General features: G+C 40.0%; 2 protein-coding genes across 3 annotated transcripts; one reads left to right on the top strand and one right to left on the bottom strand.

The window, feature by feature from the left end:
* Nucleotides 1-1,354: 1,354 nt before the first annotated feature.
* Nucleotides 1,355-6,088, bottom strand: sod2 (superoxide dismutase 2, mitochondrial). Of its 2 annotated transcripts, XM_030720941.1 has the most exons (6): nt 4,776-4,794; nt 4,482-4,579; nt 3,698-3,903; nt 3,417-3,533; nt 2,054-2,233; nt 1,355-1,931 (listed from the first exon to the last, which is right to left on the bottom strand). In XM_030720941.1, exons 2-6 carry the CDS (start codon nt 4,508-4,510, stop codon nt 1,786-1,788), a joined length of 678 nt encoding a protein of 225 aa, XP_030576801.1. In that variant the 5' UTR covers nt 4,511-4,579; nt 4,776-4,794; the 3' UTR covers nt 1,355-1,785. The 2 variants fall into 2 exon arrangements, with proteins under 2 accessions (XP_030576801.1, XP_030576800.1); XM_030720940.1 differs by lacking the exons at nt 4,482-4,579; nt 4,776-4,794 and adding an exon at nt 5,867-6,088.
* On the top strand, nt 5,968-12,290 carry wtap (WT1 associated protein). Its single transcript, XM_030720939.1, has 8 exons — nt 5,968-6,108; nt 6,686-6,723; nt 6,849-6,904; nt 6,991-7,049; nt 7,212-7,339; nt 8,427-8,605; nt 10,829-10,983; nt 11,109-12,290. The coding sequence occupies exons 2-8, from the start codon at nt 6,694-6,696 to the stop codon at nt 11,765-11,767; spliced, it is 1,266 nt and encodes a 421-aa protein (XP_030576799.1). The 5' UTR covers nt 5,968-6,108; nt 6,686-6,693; the 3' UTR covers nt 11,768-12,290.
* The last annotated feature ends 530 nt before the right edge of the window (nt 12,291-12,820 follow it).

Genomic DNA, 12,820 nt, shown 5'->3' with positions numbered 1-12,820 from the left:
CAAGATGATCCCTCATTGCTTCAACAAAGTTGAGCTCCGAGTTCTGGGGAGGCCAATCAATGACTCATAGTGATCTACAGTGGAGATTTTTTTCTATCCAGGTATTCTTTTATTGCATTGTGCAGTGTGTTTGGGATCATTGTCACGCTGCAAAATGAAGCTGTTTTTAATCAGATGCTTTCAAAATGGTATTTTATGGTGGATCAAAATCTGATGGTACTTTTGTGTTTATAATTCCATTACTTTTGACAAGACCTCCAACACCACTGGCTGAAATGCAGCACCAAACCATGACAGAAATTCCAGTGTTTTACAGATCACTGTATACATGCACTTATGTACTTCTCCTGTGTAATTTTCTATTCCTCAGCCTTTTCTCCCTATTTCCCTTCCTTAACAGCTTCTTGACAGCCACCCCTTCCACTGAGACCATTTCTAATGAGGCTTTGGTGAACAGTAGATGGATCGACTAATCTTCTCTGGATTTTTTCCTACAGGCATGAATTTCAGATGCTGTTCATCTGCTGTAGATAGTTTTTTTTTTTTTTTTAGGCCTGCTACTTTTGATCTCCACTTGTACAGTTTGCTCTTTATTCATTTTAAGGACACATCACATAAGATGCTCAGGTACAAGGACTGAACTGGAAATGAGCAAAAAAGCAACCAATGTCCACAGAAAGAAAATGAAATGCATCCAGAAAACCTGGAGAACTATTGCCTGAGACCACATTGAATTTAAAAAAAAGAGGGATGGCTCAACAATTTTGCACAAGACTATATGCATAGCCCAAACTTTTAGGAAACACTGCCCTCTTCTGGCAACATTGTATATAACGACCATTATGACAGATCATGCATGGAAACTTTTTCAGCTTCACAGAATCACCAGGTTTATATTATCTTTGTTAGAGTGTTGGAAATTACTGTCCTCCAATCAAGTACTTGTTTTCAACTAAAGTTGGCTTTATCAGCAAGGCGTGTCTGAGCTTTTTCTGCCTGGATTTGAAGCCATCTTGGCTGAACTTTAGAAGCAAGAGCAAGTATGCAGATAGCCATCATATAGCACCACATGAGCCAAAAAGACCTCTTTGATGTTGACTTGTTTCTTATAACCTCATATTCCTTGCTAAATTTTGTAAAAAAAAAAAATGCATATGGTTCTTAAACTAGCATCTTAAATCTTGAGATTCGGTGAGCAGTAATGAACACTGAAATCCGCCCTCTGATGGGGGTCATGGGGATTTAAACTTAGAGAGTTTGGAAATGCATTTTTACTCCAGCTTTCTCTTATAGCTTTGAAAACCACAGTGGCAAATTGAGAATATTACAAATACTGAAAAATGAAGAATCAAGCTTGTACAACTGAAATGCTTTTATTTTATTATAATACATCAAATACAAGGACTGCAACATTGTCTGATTTTATATGCACTCTTGTTATCTTACACCGTGTGCCTCCCATCATTTATGTGAGTGGCAAAAAGTCAGCTCTGACATTAAAGTTGTCCATTGTGCGTTTTGAAAATTACTGGTGGTTAGGAACAGACCAGTGATAAACAGCAATTGCAAAGAGCTTGCCTGCTTGCTTCAGTTTTCCACATAAAATTAATCTGTACTAAAAAAAAGAGGAAAAAAAGCATTTTAGAGACAGTTTAATCAATTTTGATGCCAGTTACGTTCTAAAGGTTTGAAGTCTGATTCTTAAAAATCAGTTTCAGTGCAGGCAGAACAGTTATTTGCAACTACCATATAATCCAGGTCCTAGTGGTTGATGTACATTAGCTTCTACTTTTTGGCCATCTGAAGACGCTCGCTTACATTCTCCCAGTTGATTACACTCCAGATAGCCTTCACATAGTCGGGACGCACATTCTTGTATTGAAGGTAATAGGCATGCTCCCATACGTCAATACCAAGGAGGGGAATGAGACCTAAGTGCCCAAAAAAAAAAAAAAAAAAAAAAATTCATAAATGGCATCATGGAGACTATTGATACCATAGTGCAGAAGGAAGATCAAGCCACATTTCTACTTCAAAGAGATTTTCAACTGACCTGTTGTCCCCTGCAAAGGATCTTGGTTAGCACAAGCAGCAGTGCGAAGTCTTCCACTCTCCTTGTCAAAACCCAGCCACCCCCAGCCTGAGCCCTGCACAGCCACAGTAATAGCAGACATCTTCTCTTTCATCTTCTGAAAGGAGCCAAAGTCCCGTTTGATTGCCTCCATTAGCTCTCCTGCAAGATGTGAAACAGATGGGTGCTTTTCAGCGAAATGGCACAAAACCGAAATCACAAATCACAAGTGTCTTCAAGCATGCTCAATAATCCAGGAAAGGAAATCCCAGAAAATTGATTCTGTTATTCTGGATGGAGTGTTTTCAGTAAGAGAAACATTTCACTCGTCCAAGTGATGATTTTGTGACTACAGCCATTCCCTAACTCTGAACAGTACTCATGGCCACTGATCAAATGTCATGACAATTTGCATAACAATCATCATGAAACTGAGCTTTTCATTAGGCAATGGTGCAAGTTTTGGTTATTTTGCAACTGTACCATTTACAAGGTTGGGGAAACCTGCAGCAACCTGAAATGCTAAAAAAACAAAACAAAACAAACAAACAAACAAACACTTCAACTAGATGAATCAACTTTTTAGCAAAAAAATAAAATAAAAATAATCATAAAATGAACTTACATTCAATAAGAGAGGTGTCTTGTAGTTTCAGAGTAAAACTAAATTATCTGATTAAAGACAAACAAGAAGATACATAATATGGTGGACTGGCCATGAATTATGCCTCTGTCTGATCATAGACCATTTCCTACCACTGGGGGGAAGGAAACTGTAACCTTGGACATACTAGCAAGTTTGCCAAGTTATTGGGGCAACTCTGCTAGAGAACAGTTAAACAGCTACTCACACATCTAACGGAGTCATTTTTGTGGCCTCCTGTTGGTTTTATGTTCAATATCCAGTCCTGAGTAGAAAATAAAATAAATGAAGTTTTGTAAACTGTGTGCATGTTTCTACCTTACTGTAACAAAGGGCTGACCCTAGATCAGCCTTTTCAATGGCACTGGAACCCAGCTGATGGGGGACTGCCGCGCTGCGCAGCATTGTGTGAGCTGTAACATTGTCAGGAAGAGAAGACGAGGGTTCTGGAGAGTGCTAGCATTGTGATCGCTGTTTGTTTGGACCTGTGTGATTTGTAGGTAGTTTCTGGCTCGATGTTAATCCCTGTGTGCGTTCAGTAACAAGTGAGTATTTGTCCAAGTTCTCTGTGTAGCTGCAGTAAGTGTTTGCATTTGTAATTAGTTACCACGAGTAAAACATAGCTTGTGTAATGGCTGCCCAGATAGCCATCACAAGGCATGTGAATATAGTCAGTTAGTGAATGTCCCACAGAACACTTACCTTGTGGTTCACCTCCACCATTTGGAGAGAGATTTGTCCAGAAGATGGTGTGGTTAATGTGGCCTCCGCCATTAAACTTGAGAGCAGGCTGGAGGGCAACCTGTGTTGTCACATCACCTAAAATGCAAACTTCTTAGGTTAAACAAATGTGTTCTTTAAATTGAAAACTAACATAAATATCAGAATATTGACTGCAACTTTACATAAAACAACTGATTTTAAAGTCTTCATTTCTAATTAGAGTTAGAGTGAACAGAACAGGTCTGTGAGTCTGCACATACCCTTTGCAAGTGCCTCTTGATACTTTTCTTCTGTGACGTTGAGGTTGTTGACATATGTTGCATGGTGCTTGCTGTGGTGCAGCTGCATGATCTCTGCACTTATGTAGGGCTCCAGGGCACCATAGTCATATGTCAGGTCGGGAAGAGTGTGCTTCTGCCTCGATGCAGCTACCTTACTGACAGTCTGGCTGAGGCTGGCTGCACACCTAAGAAACAAAATAATAAAGCATGACATCATCAAGACGCACAGTAAGGAGAGAGAGAAAGCTATTAGTCAGTTATTTAGGGACAACTTGCAGCAGAAACTTGTAACCCTTTGTTCCTAGGGGAACAAAAATAAATTTGCTAAGGAGCTATCGCTGGACCTGTGCAACTAAGCCGCACTATTTTAGTTTCCTAAAGAGTAGCTGAGGTGGGATGTTGAGTTAGTTTGCGCTTACTTAAGCAGCTGACGTAAATGTCTGGTGTTGACACTGGATTTACGCAGCTGCTGAAACAGATCATGTACATATTAGTTCACTGAACGGATGGTAAGAGCTCAGTAATAAGACATTCGGTTTAAAACTTCACACATGAGCTCATGACTGCATGGTCACGCGTTAAATAAACAAAACTGTTTTTGGTGCGCCATAAACTAACCTAGCGGAGCTGCTAAACTAAGTTAGCATTCCGGCTAGCTAACAGCAGCAATAAACAGCAGTCATGTTCATGAACAACTGCCCCCATTCCGTGTGTAGTGTGAGAGCAGTACTGGCACCAAATAATCAAATGACAACCTACTTACCTGCGTATCTGTCCAGCTCTGCAAAGCATGTTCCCAGTTGTGCTCAATGAATAGGCAGCTCAAAAGGATACACACGCTGGTAACTAACTGCCCTTGAACTGTACAATTTCAAGTTGAGAGGAGACCGCACCATTATCAGTATGGTGTGGGGGTATTCAGGAATAAGAGTAACAAATAGTCAACGACTACAGGTGAAACCCATGCACATTATTAAAGACATTGAGAGATAAGAGAGAAGGTATTAAAAAACGCATCGCGATACACTGGAATATATAAAAAAAAACTGCTCCCTACCTTCTGTGTCAATTTGCAAGTCACCCTTAGGTAGGTTTTAGTAGTGCATCATATCACTGTGTTATGAATAATGACCTTTTTTCTGCTAGTCTATTTAGTTTATTATAAATCTATTCAGAATTCATGCAAAACAAAGCATATATAACTACATGTAAAATAGTCACTGTGTAATTGTAAATATTTTATACAAGTAAGCTGTGCGTTATTATAAAACCTAAACGCAAAGAGTCACGTGAACTTTTCCCCTACAACGGTGGAGGCAATGCCGGAGATCGTCTATATTAAAACAAATGACTCACTAAGGAGCAACCAACGAGACCTCGAGTATTTGCGTTAAATCCTCAGGTCTGAATTGAGAAAATGTTTAAATTAAGAATACATTTCTATCATGCAAAAGAAGCCTCAGTTCTATGGAAGTTTGTTCCCGCTACTAGGGAAAACAAAACAAAACAAAAAAACTGCCAAGCAGAGCTAAATTTTGAGATCCTAACTTGAAATTGTGACTTATCAATGGCAAAACGATTTTTCTTCAGTGGCAGAAACAAGTTTCCATGAAACTCACGACTGATGGTGCAAAAATAACTAAAGTGACGACACATCAAGGCTTTATGTAATTTATATAGAGATTTATTTATTTAGTTAATTTAAATCACTTGGATTTTGAAGCGTCGTAATAATAATAAAAATATTTCTTTAAACTGTTCTGTCATCCAACAAGCAGCCCAAAATGAAGAGTTTTAAAATATATAATTAAATAGTGTATTTATATTTATTTAAATAAATACATTTTAAAAAAATTAAAAATGACAGAACCTGAAGAAGGAAATTTTCGGAATAATAAGTACATGATTATCCAAACACCAATAACAGACCATCAAAAATATTTAATACCGTTCAACTTGATTAGTAATTGTCCTGGATCCAAACCACACAAGTTTAAAGATGACTAAATTGTGTTTCATATAGACAAAAGTTAAAATTTAATACTATAAAAATAATAATAGAGCGTGAATATGTCAAACACATTTGTTCGAAATCACAGAAAGAATATCGACCTACTGTTACTTGAGTGGTGCATTTTAGGATCTTACAATCGCCGTGGAGGGAGAGGTCCTACTTCTTTTCGCAGCTGTGCTGGTACTCTGCGGTAAGTGCAGTGCAGCGCAGCCACAGCCATTCTGCTCCGTCGTTCGCGAGGAAGATGCTGGTGACCACGCTGAAGGGAGACGACTACATATAAATCCCCAGCAAATTTAACGAAGCCGCAGATTCTCGTCTCATAAAGATATTCTGAAGCTAAGAGGTTCCAGAAACATCGAAGGAAACGGATCTGGTAAGTGTTTTTGATGGCTGAAGGCCCGATATCTGCAACCAAAGAGCCCGCTAGTTTCAGGAAAAGAAGCGCTAGGGAGGGAGTCATTTCCTTCACCGCCATTTTGTGATAACAAGGAGCGGAAAATAGAGCCAAGAATTGTATGCTGCCAGGCTGGACGTACAGAAAAACGTGAAGCTCAGCGCTGCAGTTTTGTTGCGTGTGGTTATTTTGCTAGCGGAAACTGCTAAACCTTATGAGCAGCTCAGTGTTAACCTTGGTTAGCATATTTTCCATTTCTCGCGGTCCGTTGTTGCTGCTTGCCTGTCACACGAGCTAACACAAGGCTCGGCTGCGCTTATAAACTGCTAATATTAACTTTGATTGGGTCTGCGGGGATAGTTAAGATGTTCTTCACACGCAGTCAGGGTCATTGTTAGCTGTAAGCCAGAGCTTTTGTACCGAGTTAGCAAAGTTGTCATACGTATTGTTGTATTGCGTGCTGATAGCCATCGGTCTAAAATATAATGCAGTCCTTTGAGCACACGACTCCAGGCTGTAATTACTGCTGATTTCCTTTCCATCTTTTTACTTACAGGGTTCACAATGACCAACGAGGAGCCTCTACCCAAGAAAGTGAGTTTTTTTTTTTTTTTTTTTAATTTGCCGTTGTTGTTTATCATGTGTCGCGACCCTCCCTACAACCACCCCAATTAATTGGTTTCTTTATGTAACCAGTACTCGGGTTTTCTTTCACACAGGTTCGCCTCAGTGAATCGGACATGAAAACACTGACCAGAGAGGAGTTGTGTACGAGGTAAGGTAACAGCTCTGCTATTAGTGATTAAGTATATTGTAGGGGTGTTTTGGATGAGCTGTTAACACATATTCTGCCCATCTTAGGTGGAAACAGCATGAAGCCTATGTCCAGGTCTTGGAGGCAAAATATGCAGAGCTGTGTTGTAAGTACACGTGCTATAAGACATGACCATGATTTAATCTGGCCAGCACCTTTGACAGCAACAGTTGCAATGTTTTTGTCCAGTGTTGCTGTCTCTGGCAGCCTGTGAAAGGGATTTTTCTTCTGATGTGTTTTGCATTTCTGCACCACTTTATCGCCTCAGCCAATGACGTTCCAGGGTTGAAGGAGTCAGAGGAAAAGCTCAAGCAGCAGCAGCAGGAATCCGCGCGCAGGGAAAACATCTTGGTCATGCGACTTGCCACCAAGGAGCAGGAAATGCAAGAGTGCACAGTATGTATTTATTTCTGTGTTTTTTTTTTTTTGTTTTTTTAATTACTCCTGATATAACATACTTGAAAGGAAAATTGAACCTTTTTAACAGAATAGCTTTTTTTTTTTCTTTAAAATTACTGATGTTCTTATTAGTAAAACCTCATGAATGAGTAGTAATGTGTTACACTTTGCTATTATTGTTTGTTCCTCAGAAGTCCAACAATTGCTGTTAATCATTTTGTCTTTTTAATATATTAAATACAGATTAAAATGGATGTTAAATTGGCTGAACTGGGAAATTATTATCCTATATCCCAAATATAATGACAAAAGATGGCAAGATGCCAGTTGTGGCTTTTCACTAAATGTAAATGAACAAGCAGTTGTATATCAGAAATTAAATTCCTTTAATTTTTTATCACTGAATTATTCACAGTGCTCCAGCAGAGTGCTTTGCTTTGTAGTTGATCAGGATCATAGAAAAGAGGCTAAAAGTAAATTTCGAGCAAGACATCCTCTGCTGTTGTCAGATTGACAGCTCAGTGGATCAAACAGCTGCTTTATGGCAGCGCATGCCAGCTGAAGTGAGCTCAACACACAGGCTTTAAACTTGAAACCGTGCAGTCACATTTAAATGTAAAGCACGGGACACAGTTTTCAAAAGAGCTGCCAGAATGTTGAGCTAGTTGTGTTTGAGGCGCAGTAGTCGTTTTGCTTGCTGTGTAAAAAGATCACTTATGTGGAAGGTGATCATAACTTTGACAGGTGAGTGTCATTTGTTTGGAGCCAGTCTGATCTCCCAGAACAGGAACATAACTAACAGTTGCTCTCAAATAATTGGAAATAATTACTCACCCAGGTCTTTAGTCTTGAAATTATTGTAAATGGTAGGTGCTGTTGCTCTAAGGCGACATGCGTAAATTCCTTGAGTCCTCAATAAAATTTAATAACAGAACATGCTGATTTAAAAATTTATAGATTTATTTATTATTTTTAAAACGGGAAAACATGGAGACTGGAGTCAGACCTAAGGGTTTGCTCTAGAACCAACATGAAACACTTGTTTCTTTACCCACTACTCACGTGTGTTTGTTGTATCCTGCAGACCCAGATCCAGTACCTCAAGCAAGTCCAGCAGCCGAGTGTGGCCCAACTGCGGTCATCCATGGTGGACCCAGCCATCAACTTGTTTTTCCTCAAAATGAAGGCTGAACTGGAACAGACTAAAGACAAACTGGAGCAGGCCCAAAATGAACTGAGTGCCTGGAAATTTACACCTGATAGGTAAAGACAATCAAAATAATCCCCCTCCAAAAAAAAAAAAAAAAGTCAAGACTTCCTCATGCCCCCCACCCTCACTCTCACTGCAGACATGCAGGAACAATGGTGGGGGGGAAGGCTGACAAATGCTGTACTCACCACGAGATTCAGACTTTACAGAAAGCCAGTCACTGCAAAAAAAACCCAAACTGTTTTTGTACTCTTGCACTGTGCCAGCTACATATCACATAACCTAAAGAGAAAAGACAGTATGGTCAGGTGACACTTGTGTTTCAGCTCTCTCCCCTCGAGTCCCCTCACCGTCCAAGGGCCTGAAGGAGTCCGGACTGTTCCCGAAGAGGTGGTCACTCACTTCCCGACATGGATATGGCCTCCCCGCCCCCTCTGCTCAAACCAGACAGTTCACATATTAAAATAGGGAGGGGGTTATGGTGGAGGGTGAGTCAGGCAGGGAGCATCCCTAGCCTAAAACAGCAATTGAACATTTTAAAGACAGTTGCCATACTTGGGTTAAAAAGACATTAACTGTGGAATACACCACACAGATACCTGCTTAGTCTGCCTGAGAAATGCAGAGACTGTTTGGATAGTCTAGATACATTCCAGTAATATGAGGAAAGTTTCTAGGATTTAAAAGTAAGACTTTGGGGGGAAGAGCCACTAGAAATGACATTAAGACTGTGAGCGGAGCCAGATCCTCGGTCCACCAAGGACTATGGTTCAGGCATGAGGGTCCACTCGCCTGTGTCTTTGAGCATGGGCCTACACACGGTAGAGTGTATTTACATGTTTTATTTTGTGACTTGTTTATTTTTTATTGGTATTTAATTTGATTTTGTTTCTCTGAAACAAACACTTACTGCAGTGTGTGCAATCTAAGATACACGATTGGCCTTCCCTGAATATGTGTGTGAACATTTGCACAGGATTTAATGGTGAATTAAGCTTTACTTAATTTCTCATACCAAAACACACTGCTGTAGGTGCACTGAGTCCTGTTTTCAATTTGTGACTTCAGATGTCTTTTAACAAGTGATGTTATGAGTTTATGAGAATGTATTGATTGTATTTCTGTGTATTTTTGTGATTGACCAAACAATCTCTCCCTCAGCCATTTACACAAATGGATGATTATATTTTCCTTTCTCACTTGTGTAGCACAGCTCTTAGCACTGTGCACGCTGTGAATCCCTCATGGAGTCTGTCTGTCTTTATAAGAAACAATTTTTACTCTGCTCCCTCACCACTAAAGTGGGAGTAGGATCTGAACATCTTAAAGCACATTTCGTCCTAGCTGCAGAGGCAGTAATGGTTATAATGAGTAAGAATGGAGGTGAGTTCCAGTTAAATGATAATTGATGTAAATGCATAATTATATTGTAATGAGTATAAATAACACTCGTTCTTGATCAGGGTTCTGAGGTACTTTGAAATTACCATCATCAGTTCAGTTACTTCTTGATTAGGGCTTTTTAAAAGAACAACCACAATACCTTCTAATGTAAAATGGTGTGCTGGACTGTTGCTCTGTTTATTGACCTTTTTGTAATGCTGAGAAAGCAGCACCTAAAGCTATTTGAGTTTACTGTTGAAGCACTTACTTTGTGTGTATTTGAAGTGGTTACAGAAAACTTGTGCCTGGTTTTGCGGCGCACAATTGCTTTTTGATACTCATAGCAAAGGATGGTATTTAAATTGTCGTGGGTCATCCTAATATTACTCTACTGTGTTACATTTTTTTTTTTCATTATGCCTGTTTCTCACATCTAGTGAGGAAAAACTATTAGAAATTGAAAGTTTTGGTAGTGACAGAATTGCTACTAAAATGCTCACATTTTCTTCAACATACAGTATGGCCAGTTAAGGTAAAGTGTAACAATGTGTTGAATTTCAGCCACAGTGCAGACCATTTTCAGTACCTATCATTCAGCTTTTATTTTCACTTACAGAAAAAAAAGTCTGTTTTTCCTTCTTTTACAAGAACTAATTGACATGTTTGTACCGGACAGATTTGTGTCAGTGGGTTCCTGATCATTTTTACTTTGTTTTGAAGTCTAAAAGACTCAATGCAATTTTTGTTGTCATTAGATCAATTTAGGGACAACCAGGCTGAAGAGTTTCTGTTGACCCTTGGCAAATCGCAAAGTGGGTCATATCAACGGGACCTCTTTGCCTGTTGTTTGTCTCCTGGTTCACTGTGTGATGTGAGACTTGTTTCCCTTACAGCCAAACAGGGAAGAAACTGATGGCCAAGTGTCGAATGCTGATTCAGGAAAACCAGGAGTTGGGTCGGCAGCTGTCCCAGGGACGCATCGCCCAGCTGGAGGCTGAGCTGGCCCTGCAGAAGAAGTACAGCGAGGAGCTCAAGAGCAGCCAAGACGGTGAGAATACTGCATCTACATCTGATAGCCTGGCCAACTGATTGCATCTCGTATGTCTCTTTAATGTTTTTACAGTGGTGTTTACTTCTAACTTTTTTTGTCTGTTCCTGAATTGTCACCCCTAGAGTTGAATGACTTTATCATCCAGCTAGATGAGGAGGTGGAGGGAATGCAGAGCACCATCCTTGTCCTGCAGCAGCAGCTAAAAGAAACCCGTCAGCAGCTCTCACAGTCTCAGGGGTCTTCAGCTGGGGCAGGACCCAGTAGGACTTCACCCACTGCTTCCAGCTCATCTGTTGAACCATCCGCTCAGCCTGAGCAGGCCGGTGCGCCCTCTGAACCAATGGGCAAAGACTACGGGAGGGTCTCCAATGGTCCAAGCAATGGTAGCTCATCCCAGAGGAGTGAGACCACTACACCCAGCCTGTACCGAGAGGTCAGCAGCACAGAGGAAGACTTTCCCATGTCCCCCATGGTCTCAAGCCCTGGCGAAGCTGAGACCAAACTCTCCAACCACTCAGAGGAGGTGCCAGGGAGTCAGACTGCTGCGGGCAGAGTTGGAGGACCTGTGGGTTTCGGGAGTCAGCTGAGCGCGGGGTACGAGAGCGTGGACTCTCCAACAGGCAGCGAGACATCATTGACTCAGCACTCGAATGATACAGACTCCACCACTGACCCCCATGAAGACAAGGCTGCCCTGGTGACCAAGGGCAGCAGGACTGCTGGGTCACGGCACGCTCAGAACGGCCTGGACACCGGCACAAGCGACAGTGCGGTTTTGTAATGTACTTTGACATGTATTGTCATAATCTTTTTTTATACCGTATACAAACAAGGCAACAAATGCATAGTCTTTAACACAGCGCTGCTGTCCAAGATGTTTTGTTTTCACCTTTCTCTCCCTGCCTATTGTGATGCCTCTGTCGCATTTTTGTTGCTACACGGGGATATAACAGGAATGGTTTAATGTTAGATTTAAATTACATGGATGTATGATTCTGATGTTTATTTGAGCACGTCTAGGCTGTTCTTGTTTTAGCTCTTGACACTGAAATCAGACATCCGGTGTAAGTCATTGTCAAAAGTCAGTAAAATCACTGAACTACAGTAGCTTCGCTATATTCAAGGTCATTTTTAGATGTTGGCCTGTGTTTTCTTTTTTTCTTTTTTCTTTTTTTTTTTTTTTTTAAGTGCAATTTAAATTTTTCATTGGCATAAAAAAAATTGTTAAAAAATTATGTTGAAATGTGAGTAGTTCATATGCGATGTTCATATTATTCTGACTTCAGTCCTTTTTGTGTACTGACCAAATACCAATAAAGATTTTTAATACTATGAAGTGAAACCCATTATTACTGCATAAATGTGGAAGCTCTTTATTTTATGCAGCCATATAATCTGATGAGTCAGAGAAAACCTAAATATGTAAAAGGACTCTGACCAAATAGCATCCCCCCCTCCAGTAAATTTAGTGTATTATGAATATAAAATTAAAAACTTTATATTATGTAGAGTCCAAATTTCCTACATTTGGGTGAAATTAATTATACTATGTAAATTAAGTATAACAAACAGGCTGTTACTAAGTAGAAAAAGCTATAAAATTAGGGCATGAATTTTAAGTGCAACTTCCTCGTCATCCAGATTAAAATGCAAAATAAACATTTTAATCAAGCTTAAAGTGCAAATAATCCAAAGCACACTAAATATAAATAGTAAAATAACCTGTATCAAACAAAACGTAGTTAAATGTATTTTTTATTACTTTTTTAATGGCAATTATCCTCCGAAACACATGGGGGCGCTGTGGTTTCTCCGCAGTTCCACTTGTATAGAT

This window comes from Archocentrus centrarchus, chromosome 24 (genome assembly GCF_007364275.1).
Source record: "Archocentrus centrarchus isolate MPI-CPG fArcCen1 chromosome 24, fArcCen1, whole genome shotgun sequence".
NCBI lineage: Eukaryota > Metazoa > Chordata > Actinopteri > Cichliformes > Cichlidae > Archocentrus > Archocentrus centrarchus.
The sequence above is the reverse complement of the archived record's forward strand: the minus strand, read 5'-3'. Positions and strand labels throughout refer to the sequence as shown.